General features: G+C 42.5%; 1 protein-coding gene across 1 annotated transcript; it reads left to right on the forward strand.

Moving 5' to 3' along the window:
• The first annotated feature begins 4,877 nt into the window (after positions 1-4,877).
• LOC102875624 (chromosome unknown open reading frame, human C1orf194) lies at positions 4,878-10,880 on the forward strand. Its single transcript, XM_006903752.1, is given in 5 exon segments — positions 4,878-4,883; positions 7,516-7,632; positions 9,118-9,239; positions 9,577-9,695; positions 10,810-10,880. Coding segments are annotated over 5 exon segments (435 nt in total).
• The last annotated feature ends 2,531 nt before the right edge of the window (positions 10,881-13,411 follow it).

Raw genomic sequence — 13,411 nt, forward strand, 5'->3', positions numbered from 1 at the left:
AGAACTCTAGTGTAGAGTAGAGATTCTCACAGCTAATATCTACCTTCACATCGTCTGTTTTGTGCTTAAAACGTGTGTGTGTGTGTGTGTGTGTGTGTGTGTGTGTGTGTGTGTGTGGTGTGTGATTGCTTTGAGAATTTAGAAACAATTCTTTTCTAGTACAAGCGTTTGGATGTTTGAAGTGGTGCAAGTTGATCAGGTGGTCCTCATAACTTTACAAAAGCTTTCTTTTGTGTCTTCAACATTTATTATTTTCCATTTGACAGGCAAGGAGTGGCAAAGGAAGTTAACGTTGGGCAGCTAACTGAAAGACTATTAGGATTTACAGCCTTAGAAACCTGATAGAGTTGCAATCTATTAAGCAGTGGATTTCTATTCTGTTGGGAGTTTTGGTGTGCCACTCTCCCCATTTTAAAAAAAAATTCTTGTTTGTTCATTCATGCACACTTTCCTCTCTCCCCCAATTCCCCTTGAAAGGCTGTTAATTTTCATATGCATGGCTTCTAATCATCATTCCTTTCAGAACGTCCTTCCTTTCACCCATTCCAGTGTAGTGTTTATTAGCTATCCATTCTTTTCCCACTCTTCTCCACTTCTTCCCTTCCGTTCCACCCTCCCCCCCCCAACTGGACCCTATTATTACAATAATAAGCTTATGCAGTATCTGTCCCTTTGTGACTGAGTTATTTGCCTCTGCATATTGCCTTCCAGACTCTATGTTGTGTAGTGTTTTATGAGTTTATTATTTTGGTTTTGTTTTTAAATCCCAGGCACCCCTGATAAGCACTGAGGAAAAACAGATAAAGTAGATCTAGTTCTGCTCCCCAGGAACTCTAGTAGGAAAGATGGACAAGCAGGAACACCAAGAACAATAGCTCACGTGTGGTGGCAGTTCTGTGAGGACGCGATGAAAACTAGCAGCTTACAGGATGGTTTCTTTTCCCAGAGCAGGTGGTTGGATTTTTCTAATTTCATGTTCTTAATGGTTTACATACAGTCCTTCATATAGTGTTTCATTTGTATAAATTGTCTTACTCAACCTTTCTTTTATATTGTGTTTTGTTCAAATATTATACATTGTATTTTGTACATTCATATATTATTTTCTCTATAATTACTGTTGATCTGTGCCTATAATCAGCCTGTCTTTTTAAGTTTCCATTGAATCTTTTTTATTCCTTCACCCCCATCCACCCACTAACCTCTGCCATCCCAGTAATTTCCCTCCTTCCCCTTTTCCCCCTTGAATACATCTTGATCAGTTATCCTTTTGTTTTTTACAACAATGGTATTATGCAGTATTTGTCCTTATGAGATTGAGTTCTTCACTCAGCGTAATGCCCTATAGACTCTCTCATGTTATAAAGCAATTTACAAAATAATTGTTCCTTGTTGTGTCATTCTGTGCCTCTGAGTTGGAACGGACCCATAGCTGATCCTTAGGTTTTTGATGAGTTAGCTGGACCAGGTGAGGAAATGGTTGCAGGGTAAGTTAGAAGGTAGGACACAGGAACCCCACATACCAGGCAGAGCAAACAGATGCACACACATGGAGAGGAGAGAGGGAAGGAGGGTGGCCTGTCAGAGGAATTGTGAAGTCAGAAAGGCCAAAGTGCAGACATGAAACAAAGCTGGAGAATTGAGCTTGGGATCTCGGAGGGCTGTGTTCTCTATATGCCAGGCTAGGGAGCTAGGACTTCATCCTAACGGTTCTAGAGAATCATGGCAGAATTATGAATACTAACACAGGCTTTAGAAATTACAGTTGGCAGTGGAGAGGAGAGGAAAGGAGAGGAGAGAAGAGGAGAGGAGACGAGAGGAGAAGATAGGTGTAAAGTGCAAAAGATCAGCAGAGGCATGTGTAGCAATAAATATCCAGGGGGGTGAATGGTAAATCTAAAGCAGTGACAGGGGAGCAATCATCAATAAAAAGCCAATGAGAGAGAGCTAGTAATGGTAGGTCTTGGTGACTGGTTGGATGTGGGTCTGAGAGAGGGACCAAGTCCAGGGCACTGCCTGGTTTCTGAAAGTTTGATTGGTAATAATCCCTGAAATGGAGCATTCAGGCAAAGCAAGCAAGTTTAAGGGTAAAGATTTTGCTTGGTGGTGCCCATGGGGAAATTAAGTGGAGATGAATCATGGGCAGTAGGTCAAGAACTGTGGTTTGAAAGTGTATATCCAGAAGCCTCAGCATCCTTGTGAAAATTGAAACTATGGGACAGAATGAACTCATCCAGATGATATGAGAATAAGAAAGGCAGAAACCAGAGCCATGGAGAATATCTCTGTCTGTCTCACACAAAGGCAGAGAAAGGAAGCAGAACTAAAGCAGCTGACAAGTAACAACTCAAGGCAGGAGGAAAACTAAAAGGGCCTGTGGGAGGGCATTCAAGGGAGCTGGTATTGTGACGCCGGTAACTGCAAAGGTCAAATAAAGTCAGGCTGGAAAGCCACAGAGTATAGCTCACCAGCAGGAGTAGTTTCTTTGGGTCCCTGAGACAGTGGCCTGGCTGCAGTGTGCAGAAGAGGGGTTGGGGAGAAGAGAGAGATAGTCAATGTTCATTCATGAAAAAGTCTGACTTTTAGGCAAGGTAGTAGAGTGTGTAGTCAGGTTGTTGTTGTTATGTGCCATCAAGTCGTGTGTGACTCATAGCGACCCTATGTACAAGAGCCCTAAATGCCATTCTATCCTGTGCCAAACTCACTGTCTCAAACACATTCATTCCCACCACTCCACTCACAGAATCGATCCATCTCATCAAGGGTTTCCTCTCCTGCGCCATCCCTCCACTCTCCCAAACATGATATCCCTCTCCAAGGACCAGTGCCTCCTTTCAACATGCCCAAAGTATGTCAGACGAAGCTTCAGAATCCTTGACTCCAGGGAACATTCTGGCTTCACCCTCTCCAGGACAAACTTGCTTGTTCTCCTAGCAGTCCATAGTATATTCAACACTCTTCTCCAACACCACAGCTCAAAGGCATCAATTCTCTTTCTATCATCCCTATCCACTGTCCAACTCTCCGATGCAAAGCACGTAACTGCAAAAACTATAGCCTGGATCGGGCGCACCTTAGTCTCCAGCCTGAAGTCGTTGCACTTCAGTACTCTTGAGAGGTCCCTCACAGCTGACTTTCCCAATGCAATTCGTCTCCTGATTTCCTGGCTGCAGTTACCAAGAGTGTTGACTGTGGAGCCAAGTAAACGAAAACTGTTAACTATCTCAATCTCTTCACCATCCATACTGATGCTGCCACTTGGCCCAGTGGTGAGAATCTTTGTTTTCTTGATATTGAGCTTCAATCCATATTGAAGACTGCAGTCCTTGACCTTCTGCAGCAAGCGCTTCAGGTCCTCCTCAGTTTCAGCAAGCACGGTTGTGTCATCTGCATGACGCAGGTTGTTGACGATTCTTCCACCAATCCTGATGCCACATTCCTCCTCGTACAACCCAGCATCTCAGATGATCTGTTCTGCATACAGATTGAAAAGATATAGAGACAAAATACATGCCTGACGGACCCCTTTCTTGATTTTGAACCATCCAGTGTCTACCTGCTCTGTTCTGACGACTGCCTCCTGATCCAAGTATAGGTTTTGCATTAGCACAATCAAATGTTCTGGGATTCCCATTCTTCTCAGAGTCAGCCATAGCTTGTTGTGATCCACATTGTCAAAAGCCTTTGCATAGTCAATGAAGCACAGATAGACATTCTTCTGGTATTCTTTGCTTTCTGCCAAGATCCATCTTACATTAGCTATAATATACCTAGTACCATGACCTCTTCTAAATCCAGCCTGCACATCTGGCAGTTCTCTGTTGACATATTGTTCCAAACGTTTTTGGATAATTTTCAGCAGAATCTTGCTTGCATATGATATCAATGATATTGTTCAATAATTTCCACACTCTGTTGGGTCACCTTTCTTTGGAAAGGGAACAAATATCGATCTCTTCCAGTCAGTTGGCCAGCTGGCTGTCCTCCAGATTTCCTGGCACAACTTAGTGAGCACATCCAAGGCAGCGTCTGTTTGTTGAAATAAATCAATTGGTATGCTGTCAACTCCTGGAACCTTGTTTTTTGCCAGTTTTTTCATAGCAACTTGAACTTCCTCCTTCATCACCATAGGTTCTTGCTCATATGTTATTTCATGAAATTCCTCTGTGTCAGCCAATTCCTTCTGACACAGTGACTCTGTACTCCTTCCATCTTCTTTTCATACATCCTGGATCATTCAACATTCTACACAAACTATCTTTAAGTGTAGTCAGGTTATGATAAAAAATGAAGCTGGGGTCAGAGGAGTGGGAGACTGGAGTGGTTTGGTCTACAACGCACAGGTCAGGACTGTGTGCAAGAGGGAAAAATGCTTCTTGAGTAAAAGTAACTTCCCATTCTCAGAGTCTGAAGGAGACGTTGACATTTGCATCTGCTTGAGGAAGACTCAGGACGAGGAGGATTGACCTGATACCTGGGGCAACAGCGGGATTAGGTATGTCAGAGTCAGTGAGACTGAGGGCCAGGTTGAGAGCAGTTGTACTTAGGGTCACGATGGCTCGCTATGAGTCACAGATGACTTGATGGCACATAACAATAACAACATTATGATTTTGAGTAAAAATTTACAGAGCAAACAGGTTTTTCATTCAAGTTTTTGACACTGATTAGAAACCCTAAAATGTGACATCACTTTGTCTCCCATTTCCAATCCCTCTTCTTTCCTCTGAGAAAGCTGCCTCTGAGCTTTCCCTCCCCAACAAGTGTTGCTATCTCTTTGATCTCCTGTGGCTGTTCTAATTGTTCTAAGGAGTGTGTACTTCACTGGTGTTATTGTTCACCTTGCTGGCCTACTTATTGTTTGCTAAAAGTCATGCATGGAGGTGAGCTCAGTTCCAGCTTTCCGGTAGAAGGGCCCCAGTCTCAAGATGGCCAGCAGTCTCCACCAGAACAGAAAGCCTAGCCTGTATTTTGTCCCACAATTTTCTCTCATTTTATCCAAGACCTTCTCATGTGATCTTTTTCAGAGCAGCTTCCTTGGCAGTCTTAACTTTATCAGTGGAAGGCAGCCTGAGTCATCTGTTAATACAGATGGCAAAGCCGTGAGGAAAACTGCCAGGTCCAAATGCATCAAAACATAGCAGAGAAAAAAAAACAACAACCTAGCAGAGCAAGTAATAAATGTTGGAGAGGATGTGGAGAGATAGGAACTCTTATACACTCATGGTAGGATTGTAAAATGGTACAACCATTCTGGAAGGCAATTTGGTGTTTCCTCAAAAAGCTGAACATACACAATGGAATACTACGCTGCATTGAAAAACAAGGAACTCATGAAATAGTATTCAAAATGGATGACGCTGGAGGACATGATGCTGAGTGAAATATCTCAGTCACAAAAGGACAAATACTGCATAGTTCCACTGTTGTAAAACGGGACTGACATAGGGGTTGGGGGGAGACTGAGAAAGACGGGATAAATTATACTGCATTGAAACAGATGAGAGAGAAAACTGTTTAAAAGGTATATATGATTAAGTATTATTGTCATGACATGAGTCCAGAAGGAAGACTGCATAGTGGAATGGACTTGGGGGTAGGGATTGTGAAAGAATTTCACAATGAAAGAATTTTTCTTTTACTTTTCAAAGAATGAATTGGAGGGGAGAGATGGGCAGGGAGAAAAATGCAACAATGAATGAATGGAAATCCAAAATCTCTGTAAATTTTCATTAAAATTAATAATAAAACTTATTTAAAAAGCTGAACATAGAAATTCCATATGACCCAGTTATTCTCAGAATATACCCCAAGAAAATAAGAACTGAGGCAAAAACAGAGACTTGTACACCAATGTTCAAAGCAGCATTATTCATCATCAGAAGAACATGGAAATAGTCCAAATGACTAACCACAAGTGAATGGATTAAAAAATTATAGTATAGTCACATGATGGAGTACTATGCAATTTACAGAAGCCATGATTTTCAAAATCACTACCTAACTTGGGAGGGACTGAAGAACATTATGCTAAGTGAACTAACTCAGTCCCATCAGGACAAATACTGTATAAGATTATTGTAGAAATAAAAAGTAACTATTAAAATGTGCGTGAGGATCCAAGGTGGGGAAGGGTAGGAGCAGAGGGGTGAGTATGGGCAGGGGGTAAATCATAGGGTCTCACAATTTGATGGGTAGAGAGAGGAGTGAGTAAAGGAAATGGGAGAGATCTAGTGTGAAAAGCAATGTATATGAATTTTTTAAGTAAATCAGTACAAAATAAAAATTTTATAAAATAAAATTTAAAGTTAAAAAAAAACCCACAACTGTAGCTGAGCCTACATTGAAAACATATTTGTAGTTTGGTTTATTTTTCATCTCCTTTGGTGTTAACACAGTGTCTGACACAAACAGTTCAGTTAAAGTTTAACAAAGTTGAAGCACAGAACCGTGCCATATTGGGGAGGGGAGGGGAGGGGATTCTAATGTCAGAGAGGTTGAATGAGATTTCTGTTTTACTATTTTATCTTATAATTTTACTTATTTTCATCTTTAATCCCTTCCACGTGTTAGCCCATTGTCTGTCTAGGTACTGGGGATACCGTGATGAACAACATGGCACTTAAATCAGCCGTGCACTTTCTGCATTCTTGCTTTAGAGGACTTTTGAGCTCTGTGGGCTTTTTCTTTGACTTTCCTGCAGTCGTCAATGACTTCTTTCTTCCCTCTTGAGTGGAAGGCTTTGTTCCACCACTGGACATTGCACTCTGCTAATCCTCCTGTCTCTGACTGTCCCTCTGTGGCTCCTCTCCCTGCCACTCCTACCCCCCAAGTATAATATTGTACAATCCCTATAAACCTGCCTTTTCCCGTCTAGAAAAACTCCCCTTTTCAGACTCACTCCTACTTCGTGTGGACGTGCTGTTTGTTCTAGCTCTCACCTTTCCACCAGCTCATTGTATCAGATGATACCCATCTTTTCTTTAAATTCACCGTCTCTACTTGAGCTCACCATCTCTCCCACCTGCTCTCTCTCCTCACACCCTAGTCCTGTTCTACCCCTTTCCCTGTATCCTCGACTGTTGGCTGGTTTAAGATGGAAAATAGGAGAATAAGAGGGCTGAGGCATCTTGTCCCATACTGTACTTCTCTCTGCAGAACTGATTGCTGTTTTTGTTGTTAAGTGCTGTTGAGTCGCAGGTGACTCATAGCGACCCTATGAAGGAGAGTCCTCGATGCTTGGGTGCCTTTCATCCTCCCTCCAGGTTCATAAGGTTTCCGGAGGCAAGCTTTATGGAAGTGGATGCCACTCCTCCTTCCAAGCTTGTTTTGCGGATTGGGAGCTTCACCCCACTCTCTGTCCGCATTGGGTAGCCAACCATTAATGCATTTCACACATCAGTGTCACAGTGGCAGAACTGATAGTCAAATAAAATAGGATGGAATATGGGATGGATTCCACTCAAGTTACCCAGGCCTCCTGTAACCAGGTCTTGGATGTGGTTTCTCTTACAGAAATCTCAAAATAAGAACCCAGCTCACCTCTCTCAGCAACAGGAACCCTGGAGTCGGCTCAGTGCAGCTCACACAATCACCTCCATAATGCGGGATGCAGATTTTTTTGATCCCAAGGTACCTAGCATGGATATCCTATTCATCTTTACATACATGTTATTGTTAGCTACCATCAAGTTACCCTCCACTCATAGTGACCCTGAAGAACATCAGATCTGAACCTTGTCCTGGCCACACAGGGCTCACTAACATCCTTTTTAAAAAGTAGTCTGTCTCTTCCTACTGCCAAAGGGGCCCTTTAGAGTAGTGAGAGAAGATCTTCACCCTGAAACCTACAGTGTCCCTTTTCAGCAGGAAGTAGCTAAGAGAATACGCCGTCCCCTTTTCTTATGAATCAGGGTGAAATCTTTCAGGGAGGAGTGATAGGGAATGGCAAAGGACACACTGACAAAGGAGATTAATCAGAACTGGTTTTGACAAGCACTGTGGCAATGGGACAATTAAAACAGAGTTTCAAGGGAAAAAAAAGAGGAACCAACTGGGGGGGTGGTAGAGAAAATAGTGCAACAATGAATGAATGGAAATCCAAAATCTCTGTAAATGTTCATTAAAATTAATAAAATAAAAAGTAGTCTCTCTCTGACTACTGTTGTCTCCAATCAAGATCCTACCAAATACAAAACCAAATGGTCTTGCTTCTGAGAAATCAGAAGGCTTGTTTTGCTAGGTGCCATTATCTGGAGCAAATGAAGTCCTTACCAGATTTCTTTTGACCAAACAAGGACTGCATGCAACCATAAATGAAAAAAGGTCCGTTAAGCCCAAGTCAGGGCCAGTTTTATTCCCATGTCCCCAGTGAGAGCCAACTACTCCTAAGACCAAGAAAGGGACAAGTCTATGCTCCTTAAACCACAAGTGTTGACACTGAGAACAACAACTGGGTGTGCAAGGAGTTAGATGATTGATTTCTGACAAGCAGGAGCTTTTGAGGAAAGGGTAGGATCCAACAGAAAGTGATCAGATAGTGTGGGCAGAGGGGCTTGCTTAGCCCCAGAGCAAGGGCTTCCTTTGTAGATGTGTTTAGCTGCTAACTGAAAAGTTAGATTTGCGTCCTACCACAGTTGCCATGTAAGCTTAGCTATCTACTTCTGAAAAATCAGCTGCTATAGTCTAGTGATAAGAAGCTGAACTGTACACCCGAAGGCATGCAGTTCAAATCCACTAGCTAAAGAGAGCTCTGGTGACCTAGTGGCAAGAAGTTGCACTGCAATCCCAGGGGTATGCGGTTCGAGTCCACCAGATGCTCTGCTGGAGAAGGTGGGGCAAATCTCCTCCAGTACCAGTCAGGTCTGATCTGATGGTACACAAACCAAAATAGAAAAAATCCACTAGCTACTCTGCGGGAGAAGGATGAGTAATTTCCTCTTGTTTGATTAACTGCCTCTGAAAACCCACCCAGAGGGTCAGCTATAGGTCGGTTCAGACTTGAAGGTACACAAAAACAACAACAACCACGAGGAGCGCAGCTCTACTCAACACACGAGTTGGACACATCAATTGGAGCTGATTCCATGGCAACTGGTTTGGCTTTGGGTTTGGTAGGCACCGCTGGATGACCTGGATTTCCGCTTAACAGCCCTGTATAACCACCACACTGAGACATTCAAGGACAAATGTGAGATTCTGGTACACCAGAAGACCATTGAGGATGCCCATGGGTAAGTGTGGGAGGCAAGGCCTTTCTACTCTCAGTTTGAGGATGCTGTCATCCAGACTCTATAAGGTATATTTCCTGGGAAATAACAAATAAAGTGTTCTTTGGTATACAGATTCTCTTTTTAAAATACATGTATATGTGACACACATTTTTATATTTTTACTGTCTACAATAAACAGAAATTCTTCACACTCATGCTTACTATACAAAGAAAACCGTCAGTTAACTTCCACTAAGTTAAAAAAGGGCCCGTTGAGTGCTTTATCTCTCAAGTTGTATGCTTCCCTGTGCCTTCTCATCTTCTGGATTTTCTTCTCCACTATTCTTCCCTAACCTTCTTCTAGAATGAAGCTCCCAAAACTTTCACCTTCTTCCCCACTACCTCCCATCACATCCTTGGGTAACATCAGATACTGGACCAGCCCTAAGAAGGAGTCCATCTACAGCGTCCAGGGTGCCATAGGTAAGCATCAGAAGTCTGGGTGGGCAGATGGTGGTGTAAGAATCCTACATGGACCCAGGAATCAAGAAGTTGTGGTGACTTGCTGGTAGGAAACATCAGGACCACTGATAATCTTTTAATAATGATGATCAAGTTGGAACATCTCAGACAAATACCATGATACAGGCTGAGTATGGGACTGTTGTTGTCAAGTGCCGTTGTGTCGTAGGCGACTCATAGCGACCCTATAAACGAAAGACCTGAACACTTGTGTAACTTTTATTTCTCCAAGTTCATAGAGTTTCTGGAAGCAAGCTATTTTGGAAGTGGATGCCACTATTGCTTCCAAGCTTGTTTTAGTCGGGGAGCTCCACCAAACACTGTCCACCATGGGTGACCATTGTCACATTTGACACATCAATGTCACAGTGTTTAGCATCACAGCAACCACGAGTTACCTCTGTAAAACAATGCACAGACCAGTGCTATGCCACTTAGAACAATGTCTAACCAAAAACAATTAAAACCAGGCCTGAGGGCCACAGACTAAAATCACCCAGCTTGGTAGCATAACTTTCTATCCACTAGGCCAAGAGAGCTCTAAGAAAATGCCATAGGGTAGTTTTACTCTCTTCTGTAGGGTTGTTATGAGTTGGAATTGACTGAATGGCACACATACAAAACAACTGTATGTACCTGTCATCATTACCACAATATAAATTCTATACCCCTATACAATTTCCTTCCAAATATTCCATATAAACAATTATATGAAAGTGCTAATAAGAAAATGCTGGAGAGGATGTAAAGACACTGGAACTCTCATACATTGGTGGTGGTATCATAAAGTAATGCAACCACTGTGGAATACGGTTAAAGATTGTATGGGAAATAAAATTTAGTTTTTCAGATCCTTTTAGCTTAGCTTTAAATCAAGTGAGTGGGGTATACTTTCAACAAGGGCAAAATTCTTTGATTAGAGGGCCTGTAGCTACCTTTCTCAGTCCTATTTATACCAGTTTTGCCAGGTGTTGAGAGCCCCAAATGCACAGAAATGTATAGGTGACTAAAAATTCCTGGAAAAGTCTAAAGATCTCGAATTCACAACTCTCTCAATGCTTTCTCTTCTCTACAGTGTCCCCTCACACTGCGGCCACCAATGGAGGCTACTCCCGAAAGAAAGATGGGGGCTTCTTCTCCACCTAGTGTTGACAGGCTTCTGGATTAGGTATCATGGAACATCTTGCTGCCTACTCCCATTAAATAGATTTGTGAAAGATGAAGCCTGATGGGTCTGTTATCTGTGGATTTTGCTGCCACCTGGTACCCTTAAACTATAGATGGGAAATGTTTCAATCTCTGTAATCTAGTCATGTTAGGCCTACTTGCACCTTGGAATGTTGTTATGTGGAGAATAGTATTATCTTTAGTAGTCATTTCAACCACATAAATCCATTCATTTCATATTTATTTTGCAAACTTAAACATGTCAGAGTTAAATGTTGGGGAAATAAGAATGAGTACATCTCTTCAGCTTATACCATTTTGGTAGCTATAGCCTAAAAGGTAGTATTTAGGCTAATGCCATGCTGAAGATTTCAGACTTCCTGGGTGCCATCCTCTGTTGGGCACTACTGTCCCCCCAGGGATCTGTCTTCCTAGTCATGGTCTGGCTTCATTCTCCTCACTCTGCTGCCTCTTGCCTGGGAGCCAAATTTGTGTTGATTCATATTATAAATACGGTCCGACAATCTGGTACATTCATTTCAAAATATCTAAAAATTGGCCTATTTATTTAGTGTCTAAAATTACAAGTCACTCAGGCATCGGCTGTGCCATTAAAAATATTAAAAGAAAGAAAATAACTTTTAGAATATTGTATAACACCCATTTCTAAGGTAAGTTTGAACAGCTTTTGTATTGTTATTCTTCCTAGTACTCAGGTTGTTGTTATGTGCCATCAAGTCAGAACCGACCCAGAGCTGACCTTCCAAAAGGATTTCAGAGGCAACAATCACATGGAAGATTGCCCATCCTTCTCTCAGAGCAGCTGGTGGATTCAAACTCCATGCCTTCAGGATTGCAGCATAGATTTTTACTATTTGGCCACCGCAGGTCCTTAAAACACTACAAAACTGTCAGAGACCCTCTCTTACTGGGTCCCAAAGCATTAAAATAGTATCTGCTTCTAAGTGACAATATGACATTTCAGTTTTTACTATCTGTAAAAGAGGAATGTGGCTCTGAATAATAACCACATGTAGATCACTTTTTAAATTAGCATTAGCACTGCAATTCATGCTCATGGCTTTATATACATTAATAAATCTGGAAACAAGTTCCTGGGATCTCAACTCTCTTAAGCTCTGTCAAATTCTTCAAGGCATACACATATTTTAAAACACAAGAATCCCTCCCACCAGATCCACTGCCCCTGAGTTGATTCCAAGTCAGCAACCCTACTGGATAGAGAACTACCTCACTAGATTTCCAAGTCAGTAAATCCTTATTGGAAGCTGTTGTTGGCTGCCATTGACTACAGCTCATACAATCCATAATAAACAGATCTGAACCTTTCCTACTCTATCCTGTGCCATCATCTAATATGTTCAACTCTACTGTTACACTGTGTCAATCCATCTTGTTGAGTATCTTCTTCTCTTTCAATGATCCTCCACTTTTCCAAGCACAATAGCTTTTATCCAGGGTCAGGGACCAGCCCCTCCTAACATGACCAAAGTATGAGAAGTTTCACTATCCTTCCCTCTAAGGATCACCTGGTTGCACTTTCTCCAAGAGGTATTTCTCTGTTCTTTTGGCAATCCATGAGCCATTCAACAATCTGGAAGTACTTGTGGAAGCAGATTCCACATTTCTCTCCTGCAGGGTTCTGTTTTGTTTAGAAACAGCCAGGAAATTAAAAGGCATTTCTATTTGAATTGGGACAATTTGCTGTCAAGGACCTCTAAAGAGTACCAAGGAGCTTTGAACAAAGCCAGTCGAGAGACTAAAGTGCACCAAATCCAAGCCATCACTTGCTATGTTCATCAGAGAGCTTGACAATGACTAAGTAGATGATAAAAAGAAGAATCAATGCCTTTTGAGTTGTGGTGCTGGAAAATATTAAACATACCATGGACTGCTAAGAGAACGAACTAGTCAGTCATGGAGAGGGTGAGACCAGGCTGCTCCTTGGAGGCAAGGATTCTGAAGCTCTGCCTCAAACTTTGGGCATGTTGACGGGTGAGACCAGTTCTTGTATAAGGACATCATGCTTGGAAGGGTGAAGGGACAGCACAAGAGAGGAAGACTTTGTATACTTATATATATGCTGAGTTGGCAGAAGCTTCCATTGTTATGAGTCAAGATTAGTCAAGCCTGAAGACAAAACAAGGAAAGATAAGAAAAAAACCATTTTGTTGGGGAACAGCACGTGGGCACCTTCAACCTCTGCCTTCCCTAAGAACACTCGATACCAAAGCCAACCCTAAGCCTGCCCCCCCTCTCCACAGTCACAGGTAGCCAGAATGTCAGCCAGGCATCATGTCCTGGGGCTGGCCTCAGATCAGAATCGCCTCGATAATCAGCAGCCGGAGACGAGCCCCAGCCTCGTCTATCTGATCAATTCATCATTTCTGAGCGCCAAGCCCCATCGGACCAGCTCTGGGACCTTTGGGACCACAGCGTTACCACCGCCAAACGGGCCTCGCTGCACAGCGCCCCAGGGGGCTTCGCAG

This window comes from Elephantulus edwardii, unplaced genomic scaffold (assembly GCF_000299155.1).
Source record: "Elephantulus edwardii isolate Elephantulus edwardi_28Jun2011 unplaced genomic scaffold, EleEdw1.0 scaffold00252, whole genome shotgun sequence".
Lineage (NCBI taxonomy): Eukaryota > Metazoa > Chordata > Mammalia > Macroscelidea > Macroscelididae > Elephantulus > Elephantulus edwardii.